This window comes from Anoplopoma fimbria, chromosome 7 (assembly GCF_027596085.1).
Source record: "Anoplopoma fimbria isolate UVic2021 breed Golden Eagle Sablefish chromosome 7, Afim_UVic_2022, whole genome shotgun sequence".
NCBI classification, from domain to species: domain Eukaryota; kingdom Metazoa; phylum Chordata; class Actinopteri; order Perciformes; family Anoplopomatidae; genus Anoplopoma; species Anoplopoma fimbria.
In genome coordinates this window covers 2,282,260-2,301,160 of record NC_072455.1, presented here as the reverse complement: position 1 = coordinate 2,301,160, position 18,901 = coordinate 2,282,260, and the positions used below count along the sequence as shown (strand labels likewise).

The window sequence follows — 18,901 nt, the reverse complement described above, 5'->3', positions numbered from 1 at the left end:
AGCGTTTTGTGTGTGTTTGTGTGTTGTACCTTGATGACAGGCGCCCGGTGTACGTGAGTGTGTATCTGCTGGGCGGCGGCGGCCATGTTGGCGATGGTGTTGAGGTGGTTCATCTGTGACATCGCCATGGCAACCGAGGCAGGCGGCAGCCCCATGGGCAGCAGAGGGTGGGGCATCATCATGAAGGGCAGGTCCAACCCTGAGTGAGAGACGGGAGAATATCATATTACATAAGTGGTGAAACGGACAACTGTCGATTCATGAACTGTTAACTTTAAAATGAGATCAGGACTTCATTTATGTTTTTCTTGTCTCTGGTCTCTGATAATGTTACATTGTAAACAACCAACCTGTGTTTAAATCAACAGGAGGAGAGCTAGTAACGTTAACAGCACCGCTAACGGCTAACGGACGGAGGTTCAGTTCAGTGACATTATGATGCGTTCAGGCTCTGTAAATCCAGTAGTTTGAAGGAGATGTTTTCACATTAATATAAAATAGATATTAGAGATGAATTATGAGTTCTTCAACTTCCTAACACTAGCTCTAAGATTATAATACATCATTAAAACTACTAATGACAAGATTTGTTTTAAGCCATAAAAATACAATCTTTTATTTCCTTTTCCTTTGAATTATGTGTTTTTATATACGCACTAAATGTTACCAAACCTGTCAAATCATGTCGCTTCACTTTTGAAAGGAACAGTTTTGATAAATGTATTTTCTTTTAAGCATAGATTTTGATCCCAAAATTGCCAAATGTAGCTTGTTTTTTAGTAAAACTGCAACACGTTTGTCCACATTTTGTCATTTTATAATCTGGCATCTTGATTGACAGACTGTGTAAACTGTTATTAATATATATAATGTTAAAGTTATTAAGTTTTTCTGTTTGTTTTCTACACGTATAGCCAAGACTTCCTGGAAAGAAGTATAAAAACAGAGGGGATCTTCCTGTTGAAGTACTAGTACTTTGATCTTGCAGCATCAAATCAGATCTTTTCTCTCTGTGATTTTTATGTGTTTGAACATTTTTGTAATTGTCTTTTTTCAATAAACCGTGAAATGAGGCCTTTTCTTTTGAATTACAGAGAGAGAGAGGCCGGATGGTGTCTGTGAACTTGCGGTGAACTTAACCTTGAGGAGAGAGAGAGAGAGAGAGAGGTGTCACCTCGGTGTCAAACGTCTCGCTAATAAAAGTCGACAAAGCCGAGGAGGAGGGGGAGACGGAAATATGGAGGTCGAAAGGGTTAAAGGGTGACGAGGCGAAAGAGAAACGGAGGTTAAGGTTTTGTTTTTTCTCCCATCAGTCTTTTCCTTTATTGTAATATCTGTTTTTTGGTTTTTCTGTTGCTCTCTTGTACATTTTCTCACCTTATTCCCAACTTTTCCCCATTTTTTCTCCAAAATCTTTTCATTTTCTAGCTTCCCTTTTTTGTTTAATCATCTTCTTTCTCTTTCCACTTCTTTGTTTGTCATTTCCTTCCTTCCTCCTCTTTTTTCGGACACACACCAGCAACAGACAAAACACTCCATTTAAAAAAGTTCCATTTACATCGATTCATCCTTTAACCCTGAACCACCTAAAAGCATAACCTTGACCTTTGACCTCTGACCTCAGACCTCAGACCCCCCCCTTCCTGCCCTTTAAAAAATAGCCCGCCCATTTTTCAAAGACATGCTCCCTCAAGATGTTCACTCTTGAGAGAAGTCGCCTCAGCTGTCGGACACACACACACACACACACACACACACACACACACACACACACACACACACACACACACACACACACACACACACACACACACACAGACACACGGCAGCGCCTGCTTTCATTCCAATGAAACAATAACACTGATTGCTGTTGTCGTGACGACTGAAGTGATAGAATAATCAATGTGAGTGTTTGTCGCCTCCCGCTGCCCAGTGTGTGTGTGTGTGTGTGTGTGTGTGTGTGTGTGTGTGTGTGTGTGTGTGTGTGCGCAAACACATTACTTCTGCAATAAGAAAAAGAGCGAACAAACATTGTTTGTTTTTTGCGCGTCGGTCAATGTGTGTGTGTGTGTGTGTGTGTGTGTGTGTGTGTGTGTGTGTGTGTGTGTGTGTGTGTGTGTGTGTGTGTGTGTGTGTGTGTGTGTGTGTGTGTGTGTGTGTGTGTGTGTGTGTGATGAATTGAGTCATTTAGTAGAGTGTGTGCTGATTAATCCAGGCGGAGTGTTAATACGGGAGATGGGAACAGATTAAATGGCGTACATTAACAAATATTGCCAACCCCTTTAAAACACACACACACACACACACACACACACACACACACACACACACACACACACACACACACACACACACACACACACACACACACACACACACACACACACACACACACACACACACACAGACTCATTACATGTGTGGACACAGTATGTGGACTCACTGTTCGCCAGTAGCTGTTGTTGCTGTTGGAGTTGTTGTTGATTGACAGCTCCCATTGACGGCCCCCTCCCTCCTCCTCCTCCTCCTGGTGCTCCTCCACCTCCTGGTCCTCCTCCGTGGGCTCCTACAGGAGGGCTGGTCAGACGCTCCTTGTCCCAGGAACACTCGCTCCCTCCTGGGTGGATTAAAACGACGACATTGATCAAAAACTTGAGGATTAAAAACTGAAAACGTGACTTTTACGTTTCACAACATTCAGTTTATGTCAAATAAAGAAGAAATAACGAACTACAAGATGTCCCACTGTTCAAAAGTTAATGTTTTCAAGCTCCCATCCACAACTTCTAAAAGCCATTATTGTTACACAGATTTATATAAAGTCATCTCTCTTCCCTTTTTACATTGTTATGATTTTTTTTTATTTCTTTGTCTTTACCATGTAAAGTGCCTTTGAGTCATTTTTACAGCGCTATACAAATACCATATATTATTATTATATTATTTGTATTATCTTATTATACTATTATTGTTATTATTAATATCATATCATTATTATTATTTATTTTTTAATTATTTATTATTTCTTTATTTCTTCTTATTATTATAATTATATTATTATTATTATTATTATTATTGTTATTAATGTTATTATTATTATTTTTATTATTATTATTATTAAAGCTAATTGCATCCTAGTAAATAATAAACTGTAAATATTTGATTAACCTGTAATCCCCCGAAATATTGTATTTAGCTAATGACATGCTGTTTAGCTTAAAGCTACGTCAGCATTACTTCTATAAATACTTCTACTTCCTGCCTCTAAATGGAACTACAATCAGTCAAACGTTCTGGTTTATGGGACATTATGGGATAGAGGTGTTCTGATAACATTTTAAATACACATTCTGAAACCTGAACTTGTTTATTAAAGTACCGATGAAGACTAACAGCTGTTTTTTAACAAATCCCATAATAATTTTAACTGCCCCAAAGTCAGAATAAACTGTAAAAAAAAATCTAAATGTTCTCATTTTACTTTGTTATAGTCATCCATAGTATATAGAATGCACATTTAAAATGATTATGGAAGAAATAATTGTATTTTTTATTTAAATATTTGCCTTGATTAAAAACAAATCTCATAATTAGAAGTATTAATGATGTATTATAAGCTTGTGAGAGCTAGTGTTAGGAAGTTAAAGAGTTTAGAATTCATCTCTAATATCTATTTTATATTAATGTGAAAACATCTCCTTCATACAACTGGATTTATTCAAGTTCATCACCAAAAGCTACCAAAGATCATAATTATTTAATTACAGGTGTTTCATTTGTAAAATTCTGATAAAGAAATAATAATAATACAGATCTGAGTGAAACACTAATAGAGGAAAACATTTGGAGCATTTTAAAAATATATATATAAATTAGATTATTTGCTTAAATTAATGCTTATTTGGCTTTTTGCATTTCCGAGCTACAACAGAAGATACATGCATTTATTTAAATATAATATTTATTGTAAATGTCTGTATAAATATTCAGTTACTTGCTGTAAGAAATCACTTTTACCACTTTTGAATGAAAAATAAATCCCTTTTGTCCATTAAAGTATTTAAATTGTTGTAAACAAAGATCCTCACAAACAGAGTTAAGTATAAAATAGATTAAAATCATTTGTTATTTATTAATTAATAAATGCATAATAGTGTCACATTTTTGATAATGATCATTATGGTTAATATCATTAAGAGGTTTACAGGATAAAGTTTCTCGTTAGGAAACGTCGTCGAAAGTGACTCTCTCTCTCTCTCTCTCTCTCTCTCTGTTTAACGCTGCCTCTCTCGCCCATCACACATCTCTCTCTCTCTCTCTGCTCCCCCGATCCCTCTCTCATCCATCTTCATCTCCCTCCATTAGTTTGAATTAGCAACCGTCTCTCTCTATTATTGCCTACTGAACTCCCTGCGCTGTGTGTGTGTGTGTGTGTGTGCTGTGTGTGTGTGTGTGTGTGTGTGTGTGTGTGTGTGTGTGTGTGTGTGTGTGTGTGTGTGTGTGTGTGTGTGTGTGTGTGTGCGTAGATGACAGCTGGGCCTCATCCCCTCTGCCATTTACACCAGGGAAAGAAAAGAAGTATAAACAGATGGGCAGATGTTCTCTCTCTCTCTCTCTCTCTCTCTCTCTCTCTCTCTCTCTCTCTCTCTCTCTCTCTCTCAGTATTCTCGTCCATCTCTTTTTGGTACATCAAGTTTGTTTCCATCCACCTCTTCAAATGCAATATATAAATTATTTACGCATGAAAACCCAGAGTGGAAACGCGGGAAATTCAAGAATATAATTTATATTGCAAAAGCAAAAAGCGACAAAGTACAATGGAAACAATCTTTGCATCAATAAAGTTGATTTAATTAAAAAAAAAAGACTTATTTATTCAGTTGAATGAATTTGGTTCGAGGATGTTTTTTGTTTTGAGTTCATAAAATATGACGGCAGATAATTCAAATTTAAAAGAAATATGACATTTGTTACAGTGGACACCTTATTGTGAGGATCATGAAGAAAGTGATTTTAACATCCGGTGAAGATATTAAACAAACATAAAAGGCATATTTATCATGTTTCCTTTTTTGTGAGGTTAAACCAGCGCTCTTCTGATGACATCATCTCTTCTTCTGCATTGGATTAATGGTTTCCTAATGAAGAGTTAGCGCCAACTACTGTTTATCTCGATAACAAGCTGCTAAAGTTTGCATGAGAGTGATAGATGGAATAATACATTCATAGGAACCGGTGCGATGCTAACTTCCTGGTTCAACTTCTACATACAAACAGTTTCTATCATATCTTACGAAAAGTTAATTCTCATTTTTTGTTGGTTTTCCTGATAAAAGTCCAGCAACACGTGTTTGCTCCATGCATACAGGACACTAATGGTTATGTGTTAATAAAGTTAATATACTATTAATAATGGTAATAACGTCTTAGTAATATTGTTCATGTTCATTATTAGTAATAATGTTGAGGTTTGTCACTATTTTCGATGTTATAGTCAACAAATCAATCGATTAATGAAGTAAATAATCCGAAGATTAATTCATCATAAAAATAATCATTAATTAATAGTTAAAAATGAGCGTTTAAATCCTGCTTTTACATTAATGCATGAGTGAAAATACTCTAATGATAGAATATATAATATAGACAATCACATTTTGAATACTTGAACTACATTTTACTGGTTTTATTGACATTATTTTACTGAGGGAACATTGTACTGTAACAGAGAATGTTTTATACTGTTGTAATTGTACTTTTACAGAAGTTAAGTATCTGAATGCTTCCTCCATTTCTGCTTCTTTTTCACACTTTCTCATCTTTCTTTCTTTGTCTCTTCCTATTTTGTCTTCCTTCTCTTGCTGACAAAAAACAACAAAGATATTATTTCTATTGACACATAAATCCGTCCTTCTCTTTCTCTCCATCATCCATCCGTTTTCATAAAGCCATAAAAACAGATATGAGCGATCGACTTTCACCCGTCAAACATCAGAACATCTTTTCTTGTTTCCCCTTTTTCCTCTCGCCCTAAATATCTCTTTTCTTCCCGTCTCATCCTTTGCTTTCGGTCCTACACTCGTTTCCTTTCCTCTATTGTCCGCCGGAGTTTCCCAGGCCGGTGTGAGTGTCTCTCACAAAGAAACAACAACAAAAAAAAAAACAACACACAAAAAACACTCTGAATGAAATAAAAGACGGAGAGTAGGGAGGGAATAAATAAAAAACGAAGAATGAAAAGAGAAACTCTATCGGCCCATTTGCCAGGTCAGCTGAAGAAAAGGAGGAGATGGAAACAGAAGGATTGGTCTCTCTCTCTCTCTCTCTTTTCTTTTCTCTTTGCTTTTTGTTTTCTGTCTTTTTAATAATTCAGAGAAGCAAACACAGCAGAGATGGAAGTGGCCCGGAAACAGCGTGTGTGTGTGTGTGTGTGTGTGTGTGTGTGTGTGTGTGTGTGTGTGTGTGTGTGTGTGTGTGTGTGTGTGTGTGTGTGTGTGTGTTAAGTCTTTGTTTTTATACATATGTCACTTAGTGCTTTAGAACGATTTCCTGATAGAAACTTTTAGACAAAACAAACATAATCAGACGGATAATTACCTTCAGAGATAATTGCTTCAAGCATCCACACTCGTGTTCACTTCAATCTTTATTATTATTTCAATTTGTTATTGTCATTTTAAGTAATATTATTGTAATAATTAGTTGTTTTGTAGAATATCTGCTGCAATATACGGCTAAAGAAATGGTTGTCATTTTTGCATGTTAGATATTATTGAATACACTCAACTTTTTAGAATATATTTTACAGTATTTTACTTTTATTCAACATTTATTTATCCAGGATTGAAATACATGAGACACATGAAAGCACAAATAACTTACAGTCTTAAAAATGTTAAAAACATAAAAATTTCAAACAAAAAAATGAGTAACATACTCACTACTACTTTTTTTATTATTTTTATTATGTGCCTTGTTTTTTGAGGTTGTATGTCAAGAACTTTTCCAATGAGTTAGAAATGTAAAAATTCAATAAAAAGTTAAAAAAAAGACTTTAAAAACAAACCAACTAATACATTCAGTGTCTTTAATATTACAATATTGAATATATTAGGAACAGCTGACCCATGTTAAACTGCTTCTTATATCACAAGTTGACAAAAATAAACAAAATACCACTTTACTTTGAGTCCCATTATTTCGCATTAACACACTAATATAGTTGTAAACAAGTGTTATCTTTTTATTAAAAGACATGTTTTATATTATTACAACTGTGTTTTACTATATTGTCATTCATTATATGTTTAAATGTGGACAACTACATTAATAAACACTAATATCAGCTCTAATATGTACGTTAGAAGCCATTTTTCCGTGCTAAATAAGCAGATTAAAGTAAAACATTCAGTGTTTTTTCCTCAAATTCTATAAATGGACAGGTAGTTTCTCTAAAATGTATTCAGACTTGCATGAAATATTATATCTAGATGTTTAAATTAACTTCTTCTAAGTTCGGTTCTCTCCATTTCATCTTTTTTGACATTCTTTTGACATTTTTTTGACATTTTTTTGACATTTTTTGACATTGTTTTGACATTTTTTGACATTTTTTTGACGTGTGAAATCGCACAAAATGAAAAGAATTGAACGCTCCCTTGTTCAAACTCTAGGTTTTTACATTTAGGTGTTTTGCAGGAATTAAAGATAAATAATAAATTTAATAAAATTATAAGCAGAGACACTAATTCGCTTAAGTGCAATTACTAAAGTATTGTACACTTCCATTTATCTGCTAATATGCCGCATCAACATGAACCTGCTATTAAATAAATGTTACAGTATTTAAATATATCAGGAACTAAAAATAAATGAGAGTTAAAGAGAGAAATCTGAAGCAAGGAAGCAAAGAAAAAGGGAGCAAAGTACAGAAGAAGACACTGAATGGTATTGAAACCCGACCTGCCAGCACTTATGTAACACACACACACACACACACACACACACACACACACACACACACACACACACACACACACACACACACACACACACACACACACACACACAAAAACACACTCGTTGTCTCCGTCATGTGTCCATATGTTTGCGGAGTAAAACGTTGAAACTGATCCCAGAGCAGAGACGATCTGTGTCATGAGCTCGGGGTCGAGTTTCTAAAACAGATAATACTTTCTCCTCCGTCTTTGTTTCCATTCGTGCCATGAGAGTTTGTGTTTTTGTTTCTTTTACGGTTTTTGTGATGTAAAGGTGAGAAGAGAAGACGTTAAATGGATTTAATTGATCCTCAGGGGAGGAAGATGTGAGAACACCTGAATGAATGAAGCAAATTACTCATTCATTCTTACATTTATGTGCAATTTCAATCAAACAACAACCATAAAATCTGAATATATCATATTTAACGTATTATTTTTTATCTTATATTATCTTATAAACTTCTTATACATAAATCAACACTACAGGAAGTAAAATAATAAAGAAATCTTGTAACCTAACTTCATGATAATGATAATAACAAAAAATAACTTGTATATTGTTAAAACAGAAGAAAATATATTGGGTTTTTTATTGATCATATTACTACATTATTATATTTCGTTGACAGGGAGGTTATGTTACTGGTATTTGAAAAAAGTAAAACTTAACAGACTTAGAAAAACTGATATTTAAGTATTCTTATTATTTTTACTCATATTATAATAGAAATACATGGTATTGAAGTTAAAAGTACAATATGTAGTATAATTATATATCAATTAGGGTAATTATAATAATATTTACCTCTGAGATGTGCTGGACTAAAAGTATGAGGTAGCAGGAAATGGAAATACTATAGTACAAGTACCTGAAAGATGTATTTAAGTGTACTTTCAACTACAGTACTACAGTGTGTGTGTGTGTGTGTGTGTGTGTGTGTGTGTGTGTGTGTGTGTGTGTGTGTGTGTGTGTGTGTGTGTGTGTGTGTGTGTGTGTGTGTGTGTGTGTGTGTGTGTGTGTGTGTTACCTGTGTTGGAGTGTAGGTCGTCGTTGTCCGACTCGTTGCCGTTCTGGAGACTCATCATCATCTTCATCTTCTGCAGCTTCTGGAGCTCAGCCATGGCCGCCGCTGTCAGGCCTGTGACACACACACACACACACACACACACACACACACACACACACACACACACACACACACACAACACACATAAAGAAGTTAACTTCATCATCCTCATCATGACAAACAAACTCCTCACAGAGGTAAAAGTTTCATCAGTTGCCCAAAAAACTCCATCAATCTCTCAACCAACCAATCACAGCTCTCGTCCCCCCCCCCCCCCCTCAGACCTCTACCCATGATGCTTTGCAGCGAGAGCAGTGACACACATACTGTCGCCGTCAAAGAATTTTCTTTTCAGTTTGAGCGTTTTGTTGAAGTGTTTCAGGGTGCGAGTGCGAGTTTCAGACTCCTCGGGGTCCGATGTACGTACACTGATACACACACGCAGGAAAACAAAACACACACACACACACAAAAAGTACACGCCCCCACTGCTACACACACACACACACACACACACACACAATCTTTTGTATGGACTAAGATCCCTGGCTCTGTGCACTGACCTGGAACTGACTTCTATACACAACAACCAGCAGAGTGAGAGCGATGACCCTCTGTGTGTGCGTATGGGTGTGTGTGTGTGTTGTGTGTGTGTGTGTGTGTGTGTTTTATTGTGTGCATGCACTATTATGTTTGTAAGTGTGCACGTGAGCCCTTTGCGTCCTGCTGAGTGTGTACGTACAGTTTCCTTTCATGTATAAATGTGTGTGTGTGTGTGAGGGAATGCATGCATGATTATCTGTGCATACTTTGTGTGTGTGTGTGTGTGTGTGTGTGTGTGTGTGTGTGTGTGTGTGTGTGTGTGTGTGTGTGTGTGTGTGTGTGTGTGTGTGTGTGTGTGTGTGTGTGTGTGTGTGTGTAGGTCAGTTGGTTTTGCCCCGGTCACGGTTGACGGCTTTGGAGGAATGTCCATTACACACACAGTACAGTTGTCTGCAAGCTATAAAGAAAACAAGATAGAGGGAGGGGGAGAAAAATGGAGGAGGGAGGGAGGGAGGGAAGAGTTGTCGCGTTGTTTGAAATTTAATTTAAAGCAGGATGAAAGGAAGGAAGGATGGATGGAATGAAGGATAGATGGAAGGATGGAAGGATGGATGAGGGAGGTGTGGAGGACAGACAGAGAGTGTGTTGTGTTCAGGTGAAACTGGAGTTCCTCTAAATGAACTGCAGAGCAAAAAAGTGAAAAACTTAAGAGTTCAAAACAAAATCAAATCAAATTTTTTTGTTCCCTTTAAAGTCACTTTTAAGTATTTTTTGCGTAAACTTTTAAAAACATACATTTTGAAACAAAGGAAAAAGTTATTTGATGCTACTTTAGTCTGATTTAATGAAAGTATGGTGAAAAATATATTTCCTTTTGTAGTTTTGTTGGATGCAATTAGCCGTCGAGCTAACCTCAAAGTGTTAGCATTGATTTATTTAAAATGTTAATGATTATACTAATTATTGGGCAGGATGAATCATTGCAATGAGTCACTGTTGATTTCATTTCATGATGTTTTTAAAACTCCTCTGGAGTTGGGAGGAGACCAAAACTAGAGCTAAAAGAGAGTGAACATTGGTCAGAAAGACGACGCAAAAAAAACAAAAGGTTTCGTCATATTTGCAATGTGTAAAAAAATCAATGTCAGTGTTGTGTTCACAGTCTGTGTTTATTTTCTGGTGATATTTGCCATTTTATTTTGGCTAATTTTAATGGCCTCCTCAAGAATTCAACTTGGTAAAATATGATATATTTTGGTGTCCCCTAAAAAACTGCATTTTAAAAGTAACATATGAAGGTACCAGAACAACATCAATAATTAAATTTACCCAAAACATTTTTTTACTGAATGGAACTTAAACGCATCATAATATAACTCAACACATCCTTCATTGACGTTAGCTGTTAGCTTCGTTATTTAGCCAAGCAGGACAGCTAACAGCTAACGTTAACTAGCTTTCCTCCTGAAGTTTTCAACACAGATTTGTTTTGCACAATGACTCTTTATCAGGTAAAACACAGGGTGCAAGATAGCGTTTAACCACAGGTGTGTAGTACCAGATTGCACCGATCGAGCACGATGTACAGGTCCGATAGTGAGTGCCGTGTGTTTTTGTTGTTTCTGTGTAGCATAAATACATTTTATGATAACTTGATAGTACTTTGCAATACCCAAAACAGTATTTCAGGCTTTATCAGAGGCAATTCTGATACTAGTATTCATGAATTTCTAAATATAAAAATAAAAAATAAAAGAAAGTTATTGGAAGTTTTTAAGCTAACATTTTGCAGATTAATGAAGAAATTAAAACTAATTTACAGTATGTATGTATATATATATGTTAATATTTGTGCTTTAAGATGTAAAATGTATGCATCTATTTGATTTATTTCTACTTTATTCCTCACTTAGGATTCTAAAAGCTATTTCAGACTGAAATGCCACCTGATAATGGATCTTAATCCAAAATGCATTCCCTGAATCCACCAGTTAGTGTTTAATAATAACATATCAGTCTGTTTCACGAGTACACTCGTCGTGAGGAGAAAGAAAGAGGTCCAGTCAAACCGCCCGAGGCAGAGCGACCAGACGTATTGTCTGCCGTCCTGCTGAGAGCGAAGAGGAGGGAAGAGGTGTAGGAACATGATGGAGGAAAAGATGGAGGGCACAGGCTCACCAGCACAGGGATAAAAACGAAGGTTCTAGAAAAGGGTTTCAATCGGATGCAATAATGAAATACAAACAGAAACGCAAATCTGGTTTTCCACTAAAGAAGAGGATGTAAAAAAAGGAGGTAGAGAGAAAGACTGAGGTTGAAAACAAGGAAAGTAAAGAAGTAGGATTGATGTGGAAAAAGAAGAACGAGGAGAAAAAGAAGGAGGTGGAGACAAGAGGATATAAAGATGGAAAGGCTGGAGAGGAAATGGAAAAAATGTCCAAAAAGAAGAATGAGTGACATGAAGAAGTGGGATAAATGACGGCGAAGAGGTCAAACAGATAAACAAGGAGAGAGAGGAGGAAGAATAACGTGGGAAAACAAGAAGGAATGAAGGGAAGGAGAGAGGATAGATGGAGAGAAAGTTAAATGAAAAGATATGAATTATGATTTTTTTTACATAAAGTGAGAAGAGCTGCTTTTCTGTTTGGCCTGCAGACTTCTTGTTTGGAAACAATCATTTTAACAAACTGCAAAGAAGTAGAGTGCAACAAAATACTACTTTGATAATCAAATCTGTTGATAACTCCGATTCATAAAATGAAAGAGAAGCTGAATTGTATTATTTTCCTGTTGTATTCCAAAATCTTATTCCTTATCTTTTTGTACAATTCTCTTTTACTACAATAAACAAAATAATGGATATTGGGGATGCGTTTACAGATCAATCATTTGGTAATTATGAACAAATACTTAATATACCATACAAACATGTGCAACAATAAACCAACATACAATTAGCATTGAAAATAATGAGTAAACATTATTAACTATCATTTAATTCTTTGTTTACAGTAAAAAAAACAACTATTAATTTCTAGTTAAATTACTTAATTAATCAGGTTATAATTTATTAATTGTTCTTTTAAAGTGTAACCAATATTTTAGTGTGGAACAAACTGGTGACCTGACCAACAAAACCAGTAACAGTGATTTTTTTTTACAGCAGGCTGCTGAAAACAAGCTATTTCTATTTTGTTCTGGCAAAAGTTCAAATAGAAATTAAATCAAAAGAAGAAACAGAAAAATCAAGATGAGACAGAAGAGGAGGGATTAAAAATGGAAAATGGAGTCCCACTGTGAGGTCAGAGCTGCATTCACACATCGATTACTGAGGAACACCTTGACACACACTCACAAAGATGCATATATAGATACAGGAAACAGGGCTACACGCACACACTCACACACAAGTGGACATACACACTCGTATACACACTCCCATGAACACAGACACACACAGACGCACACTCGGACAGAGAGTCCGAACGCCCGCTTCGCCTCGATGCAACCAGAAGACAATCAATATCGAGGGCAGAACCACAATACTGTTCTCCATCATGACTATCAAACACACAAACACACACACACACACACACACACACACGCACACACACACACGCACACAGTCAGATCGATGGCTGTCCGCTGTGTCCACGGTTACCGAGCATCGACCCCCGCCGCTAATGGCGACCAAGGAACCTTGGGAATTAGTGTGTGATTGATTGACAGACTGCTTCAAAGACACTCGCATCATATAGAGCCAGTGTGTGTGTGTGTGTGTGTGTGTGTGTGTGTGTGTGTGTGTGTGTGTGTTTCAGTGGTCCCCTGTGGGTTGTCCATACGTTGTTTACCCATCTCTTTTTCCTTCCCGTGCATCCTAATGTTTTCCGAAGGACGAAAGAGAGAGAGAGACAGAGAAAGGAGAGGACAGGAGGAAGGAATGAAAAGAGGATCATGACAGAAGAGAAGTGAATCGTCAGCGTAACGTGACATACACAAAATATACTCGTCGGAAAAACCTGGAGGAATTCTCCCAGGGGGTACCAGCAGGAAGGTTGGTTTTATTTAAAGCTTTAAAACAAAGATGTGTTATTATTTTTATCCCAATGGTCTTCACGTAAAAGTCCCAAACTTTTCTGTAGCCAAAAGACTGACATGTTGAATTTCGTTTTTTGGACCAGGTCAGACAGTATTTTTGGCTTTTTACATCAACTGTTTTGAATTTGAAATCATTAAAGCATTGTTTTTAGCCATGCTAGCATCATAGCGATATATATTGGTCCACCACTCTAGTGCCATAAAACTTGATATAACCAGACGAGGGTTGCACGGTTTGGGCCAGGGTTCGATTCCCGGGCTAGACGGGCCTTCTGTTGGGAGTTTGTATGTTCTCTCAGGGTTCTCCGGCTTCCTCCCACAGTCAAAGTCACGAAATTGGCACAATTAACATATAAATTCTTGACCAGTGACCTTTCAACACCAAGTACAAATCACTTCATCCTTGAGTTCAAGTGGACGTTTGTGAAAAAATCCCTCCAGGTGTTTCTGAGGTACCGAGCTCACGAGAATCGACCCAACGGACGGACAACCCTAAAAAAGAATGAATCTTTGCCAATGTGATTGTTAAGCAAAAAATAAGTCATGTTTTGTTGTGTTTTATCTTTGGAAAATCAGTAAATTCTAAAATATAATGAACTGAAGATGTTTATGGTAGATAGATTTTTAAATGTTTTAACGTTTGACTGCAGACTTTTCAAAATAAAAGCCGAACTCTTTGAAAGACTTTGACACTTGACCAAGATTTTCTACTTCAAGATATGTTTCACTTTCTCGTAATGACTTCTTCATTTTGCAAACATGGAATACGAACAAAGCGTCCTAGTCTTTTATTTGGTAAGTCCCGGACCCTGTCCTACATAGTACATGTTAGAGTCATTAACGCCCCCCCATCATACAGGAAGTGGACCTTCTCTTCTGCTACTGTAAGTCCTTTTTTCTGTAAAAGCATCCACTACACATGGCGATATTCTAAATGAGATCTGACAGTGTCCTTCCCAGCACAGTGCGTCGGGATGGTCTTTAATAGCTTTGAGTTTTCTGTTGAAGGCTGTTGGGGGATCTTCAAGACTCCTAAACCCCCCCCACTCCTGAGCTCGCGTGAAACCCACCCCATTTGGCCGCGGTCGTAAATATTTAATCCAATGCACCTACATCTCTGACGAAGTGCTCCGAACGCGCTCTCAGAGAGACGGAGTGACACTTTGAATAAAACAAACAGGAAAAACAGAGGAATTGCTCTTTGTGTTCTGAATTTAGAAACACACTGTTCTGGCTGTTTTTTTTTTTTTCTTGTTTGTCTGGTTTTTTTTTTTCTCCCTTTTCGTCCCGCGAGCACTCGGGGAGTGCCAATTTACAAATGCAGTCGATTGCTCTTGTGCTGAGTCAAATAGATTTCAGCTCCGCACTCTGGCACTTAGGTGGCCCATCTTTAGCTTTCACCAGAAGTCCAAGACGCCCATTTGGAACGATTTTTACAGCGGCCATTTTGTGTCATCTTTGATAGACACAGACACTGACTTTAAAGTAATTGTTTTTGCCAAGTTTTTGATTTAAAATATATTTTTGAGTCTGTAAACAGGAAGTCTTGAGGACGACATTTAACAAGACTTCATTAGAACTTTCCATTAAGTTGAACTGGGAGAGCAACTGGGTTTGAAGGTCAATGACAAGAGATACAGTACCGCTAGCAATGCCTGTTAAAAGTCAATGTTTAAGTCAATGGTTAGAGGTTCAATTCAATTAAATGTAATGTTTAGGGGTCTATTTTATCTTTTAAAAGACAGATTATTGGTGCCATTGCCTAATAAAGTTTGGAAAAGAATGGTCTGTTTTCTAAATAAGTCAATGGTAAAGGGTTCTATTGCCTGATAATGTCAATGATTTAGGATTATCTTCATAGTTCAGCTAGTATAAGAACCATTTAACTGGTTATGAAACAGTTTCGGTGTGATACTGATGCCTCTATATGACCTACATACAGTAACATTTTCTATTTCTATATAGTTATTCTTATTGCTTGTCATCATACTGTCAGATCCTGCGGCAGTAAAATGAGATGTTTTCTAAAGGGAGTCTGGTGTTTTGAAACACTACCGCTTTTGTCCACAGGGACCGCCAAAATCAACGCAAAATTAAAGTTCCTTCAGTAGTTTTAAGGACTGTTTATTATTGGTTCTTCTGTATCAATCGATTCTTCGGGGCTATAATGCCTCAACAAAGTCAATAATAAGAAGTTATATTGACAATTTAAAAGTCAATGGTTAGTGGTTATATTGCTTTATGAGGTCAACATACAGTATAAAGTTAAAATATGAAAGAGATTAATGGTTATGTGCCTGATGAGTCAATGTTCGGGCGTTCAGATCTCTGATTAAAGTCAAAAGGTATGCCTTCCAAAGCCAAAGATTAGAGGCTTGAATAGTCAATCATTATGTTACCTAATGAAGTCAATGGTTACGTGTTCTATTAGCTAATTAAAGTCAGTGTTAGAGTTTTCCATTCCCTAATAAAGCCAATATAAAAGGTCAAACTATTAAAAAAAACATCAGTTGTTATGTGTTGCCTAATCTAATAGTTAAAGACTTTATTCACTTTCTAACATCAGTGGTTTAAATCAATAATAATGGTGTATATAACATTTGAAAAGTAAAAAAACTGAAAAGGAATAAGGAGTTTGTTTCCATCGGCCAATATGTGTATTTGGGAGAAAAAACAAAGTTAATCCTTTTTTCTTTCAGTGAGTGATTTTGTATAATGAGTTCTAACCGAACACCAAATTGGTGAAGGTAACATTATTAAACAAAACAACTCCTCACAGAACCAACAATCCTCTTTTTTATTAGCAGTAATTACTTTGCAGACTGGAATAAACAAGTGTTTTATGGTAATGACGTGTGCTGCAGGTTATTATAGTTTATTACATCATTGATTTTGTTCTGGCAGAACTTCACACTTTCGTCCATTTATGAGCGAGGATCATTCAATTAAAGAGTAATCTTCAGGAATAACGTTGTTGCTTATTTTGTCCTGTTTTGTTTGTTGTGGTATTTCTGCACTGCTTTTCACGGAGACCAGCTGTCGGTCAAACTATCAGCTGTCTTTTTCCACGTCTTATCTGTTGCTTTAGTTCTGGATTTGCCAAACTTTTTGGATTGTGGGCCAAGCAATATTTAATGTATAGTTTTAAATCATTTAAACCGCAAGAAAAATCTGTGTTTCTCCACCAGAAAACCAGCTAGAAAGTTCATTTTTCTTAACATTGACTTTAAAGTATTTATTGGTGTGCCCATATATCACAAAAAGTATTTCTGTATCTGCTGCTCTCAATAATTTTAAACTATAATACAGTTGCCTACTGCAAACTTTAAATAATATTACATTATGTGTTAATCTGTAAATAATAAGTATAGTAAGTAACAAAAACTGGTTTCTGTTTATGGTCCCACCAAAACAAATACGATGCAAATGTAAATGTAGGATGTAACTGTAACATTAAAAGCTGCTAAATACCAAATTTGGGGCATTTTTATTGCCTCTTAACGGCTCTCGACATGGCGACGGCTGAGCTAACGATGCTAACATTGCTACTAACAGTGAAAACTACAGCAAAAGGAGTTGTTTGCTGCTACAATAATGCTCTAAATATAGTTTGTTTTTGCACCTTTAAGATGTAACAAACAGAACAGGAAGTAAAAGAAAAATATTGGTTTATGTGCAAAGACGTTAAGACAGATATCATTCAAAGAAATGTAGTCTTCATTTAGTGCAATTTAATAGAAATATGCTCCACATCCGTTCATACTTTTCAGAGGGCCACAGTTCGGCCACCCAAGCTTTATTTTGAAGTAATCGTTTCCTGTTTTTTTTAATGCATCATACTCTTGACTCTGGTTTCCGTAGTAACGAACTCAACCAGTGGGAGGCGCTAGCAGCCGGTGATGATGATGATGTGTGTGTGTGTGTGTGTGTGTGTGTTTAACCGTCGTATAGATTCAGGAGGTGGACGGAAAAAGAAGAAGAGGAGGAGGAGGAGAGATGAAAAAGGACTTTATGTCACTTTAGTCCTCTTCAGCCCTCCCTCCCCCTTCATCTCTCCCTCCATCTCCCCCTCTCTCTGCAGGTGCACATAAGAGTCCTCAGATGAGTGTATTCTTTTCAGGACAAGATTGAAAGCACTTCATCTGTAACCTACACAGAGTACTTGTGTGTGTGTGTGTTTTCAAGTGTGTGTGTGTGCATGCACAAGTGAGGTAAATGTGTGTGTGTGTGTGTGTGTGTGTGTGTGTGTGCCGATGCGCCAGATGTGTTTATGTTTATGTTTGTCACGGCAAAATGTGTGTATTTGTTCCAAAAACGTGTGTGTGTCAGAGTGTATTTGTGTTTTTTTAAGAAACGTGTGTGGATAAAAAAAATGTGTGTGTGTGTGTGTGTCAAGTGTTTGTAGTTGTGTTTATGTGCCTCTGTGTCCAAACTGTGTGAAGTGTGTGTGTGTGTGTGTGTGTGTGTGTGTGTGTGTGTGTGTGTGTGTGTGTGTGTGTGTGTGTGTGTGTGTGTGAGTGTGAGAAGACAAGGCGAACCATTGAGCTGTTTTTGAAGTGAATTAACAAGTCAAATGAGTGCCGCAGCACCCTGCATAGGTTACACACACACACACACACACACACACACACACACACACACACACACACACACACACACACACACACACACACACGCTTATCATCACAGCGTCTTTGTTAAGGAAGATGAGGCCAATTAAACTGATATCACTCTCTTGTTGTCGTTTATGCCTCCTCCTCCCTCTCTCTCTCTCTCTCCTCTTTCTCGCTTCAATCCACTTATTTTCTTTTCTCGCCTTTTTCTTCTTCCCTTCATCCTTTCCTTCCTCTTGCTCTTTCCTTCCTCCTTCATCCTCCTTTCATCTTTATCAATTACTCTTTGAATTTGTTTGAAGTTTTCCCACTTTTCTTTTATAAAGTTCTCAAATGTTTCCTTCCTCCTTCCATGCTTCGCTTCCCTCCACTTCCTCTTCCTTCGCCTCCATCCTACCTCCTAGTTTCCCCTCCTCCTCCTCCCCTCCTCCTCTTCTTCTTCCGCTCATCTCTTCATCCTTCTCACCATTTTTTCCTCCAAACTCTCTGCTCATGTGTGTTTTCTAGCAGTGTGATGAATGTCCATCTGTGATTGGCTGATGGCCCCCCCATCGCCGCGGCGCCCGCGAGGTCGTAAACA

The 18,901-nt window shown here is 37.1% G+C and overlaps 1 protein-coding gene across 3 annotated transcripts in view; it reads right to left on the bottom strand.

Moving 5' to 3' along the window:
• LOC129093573 (dachshund homolog 2-like) overlaps positions 1 to 18,901 on the bottom strand; it is an 84,997-nt gene that overhangs the window by 14,635 nt on the left and 51,461 nt on the right. For all 3 annotated transcript variants that reach the window (XM_054601628.1, XM_054601629.1, XM_054601630.1), the window contains exons 3-5: positions 9,029 to 9,139; positions 2,444 to 2,617; positions 30 to 199 (exon numbers count right to left, since the gene is read on the bottom strand). In XM_054601628.1, coding sequence (XP_054457603.1) covers positions 30 to 199; positions 2,444 to 2,617; positions 9,029 to 9,139 — 455 coding nt within the window. The remainder of the gene's footprint in view (positions 1 to 29; positions 200 to 2,443; positions 2,618 to 9,028; positions 9,140 to 18,901) is intronic.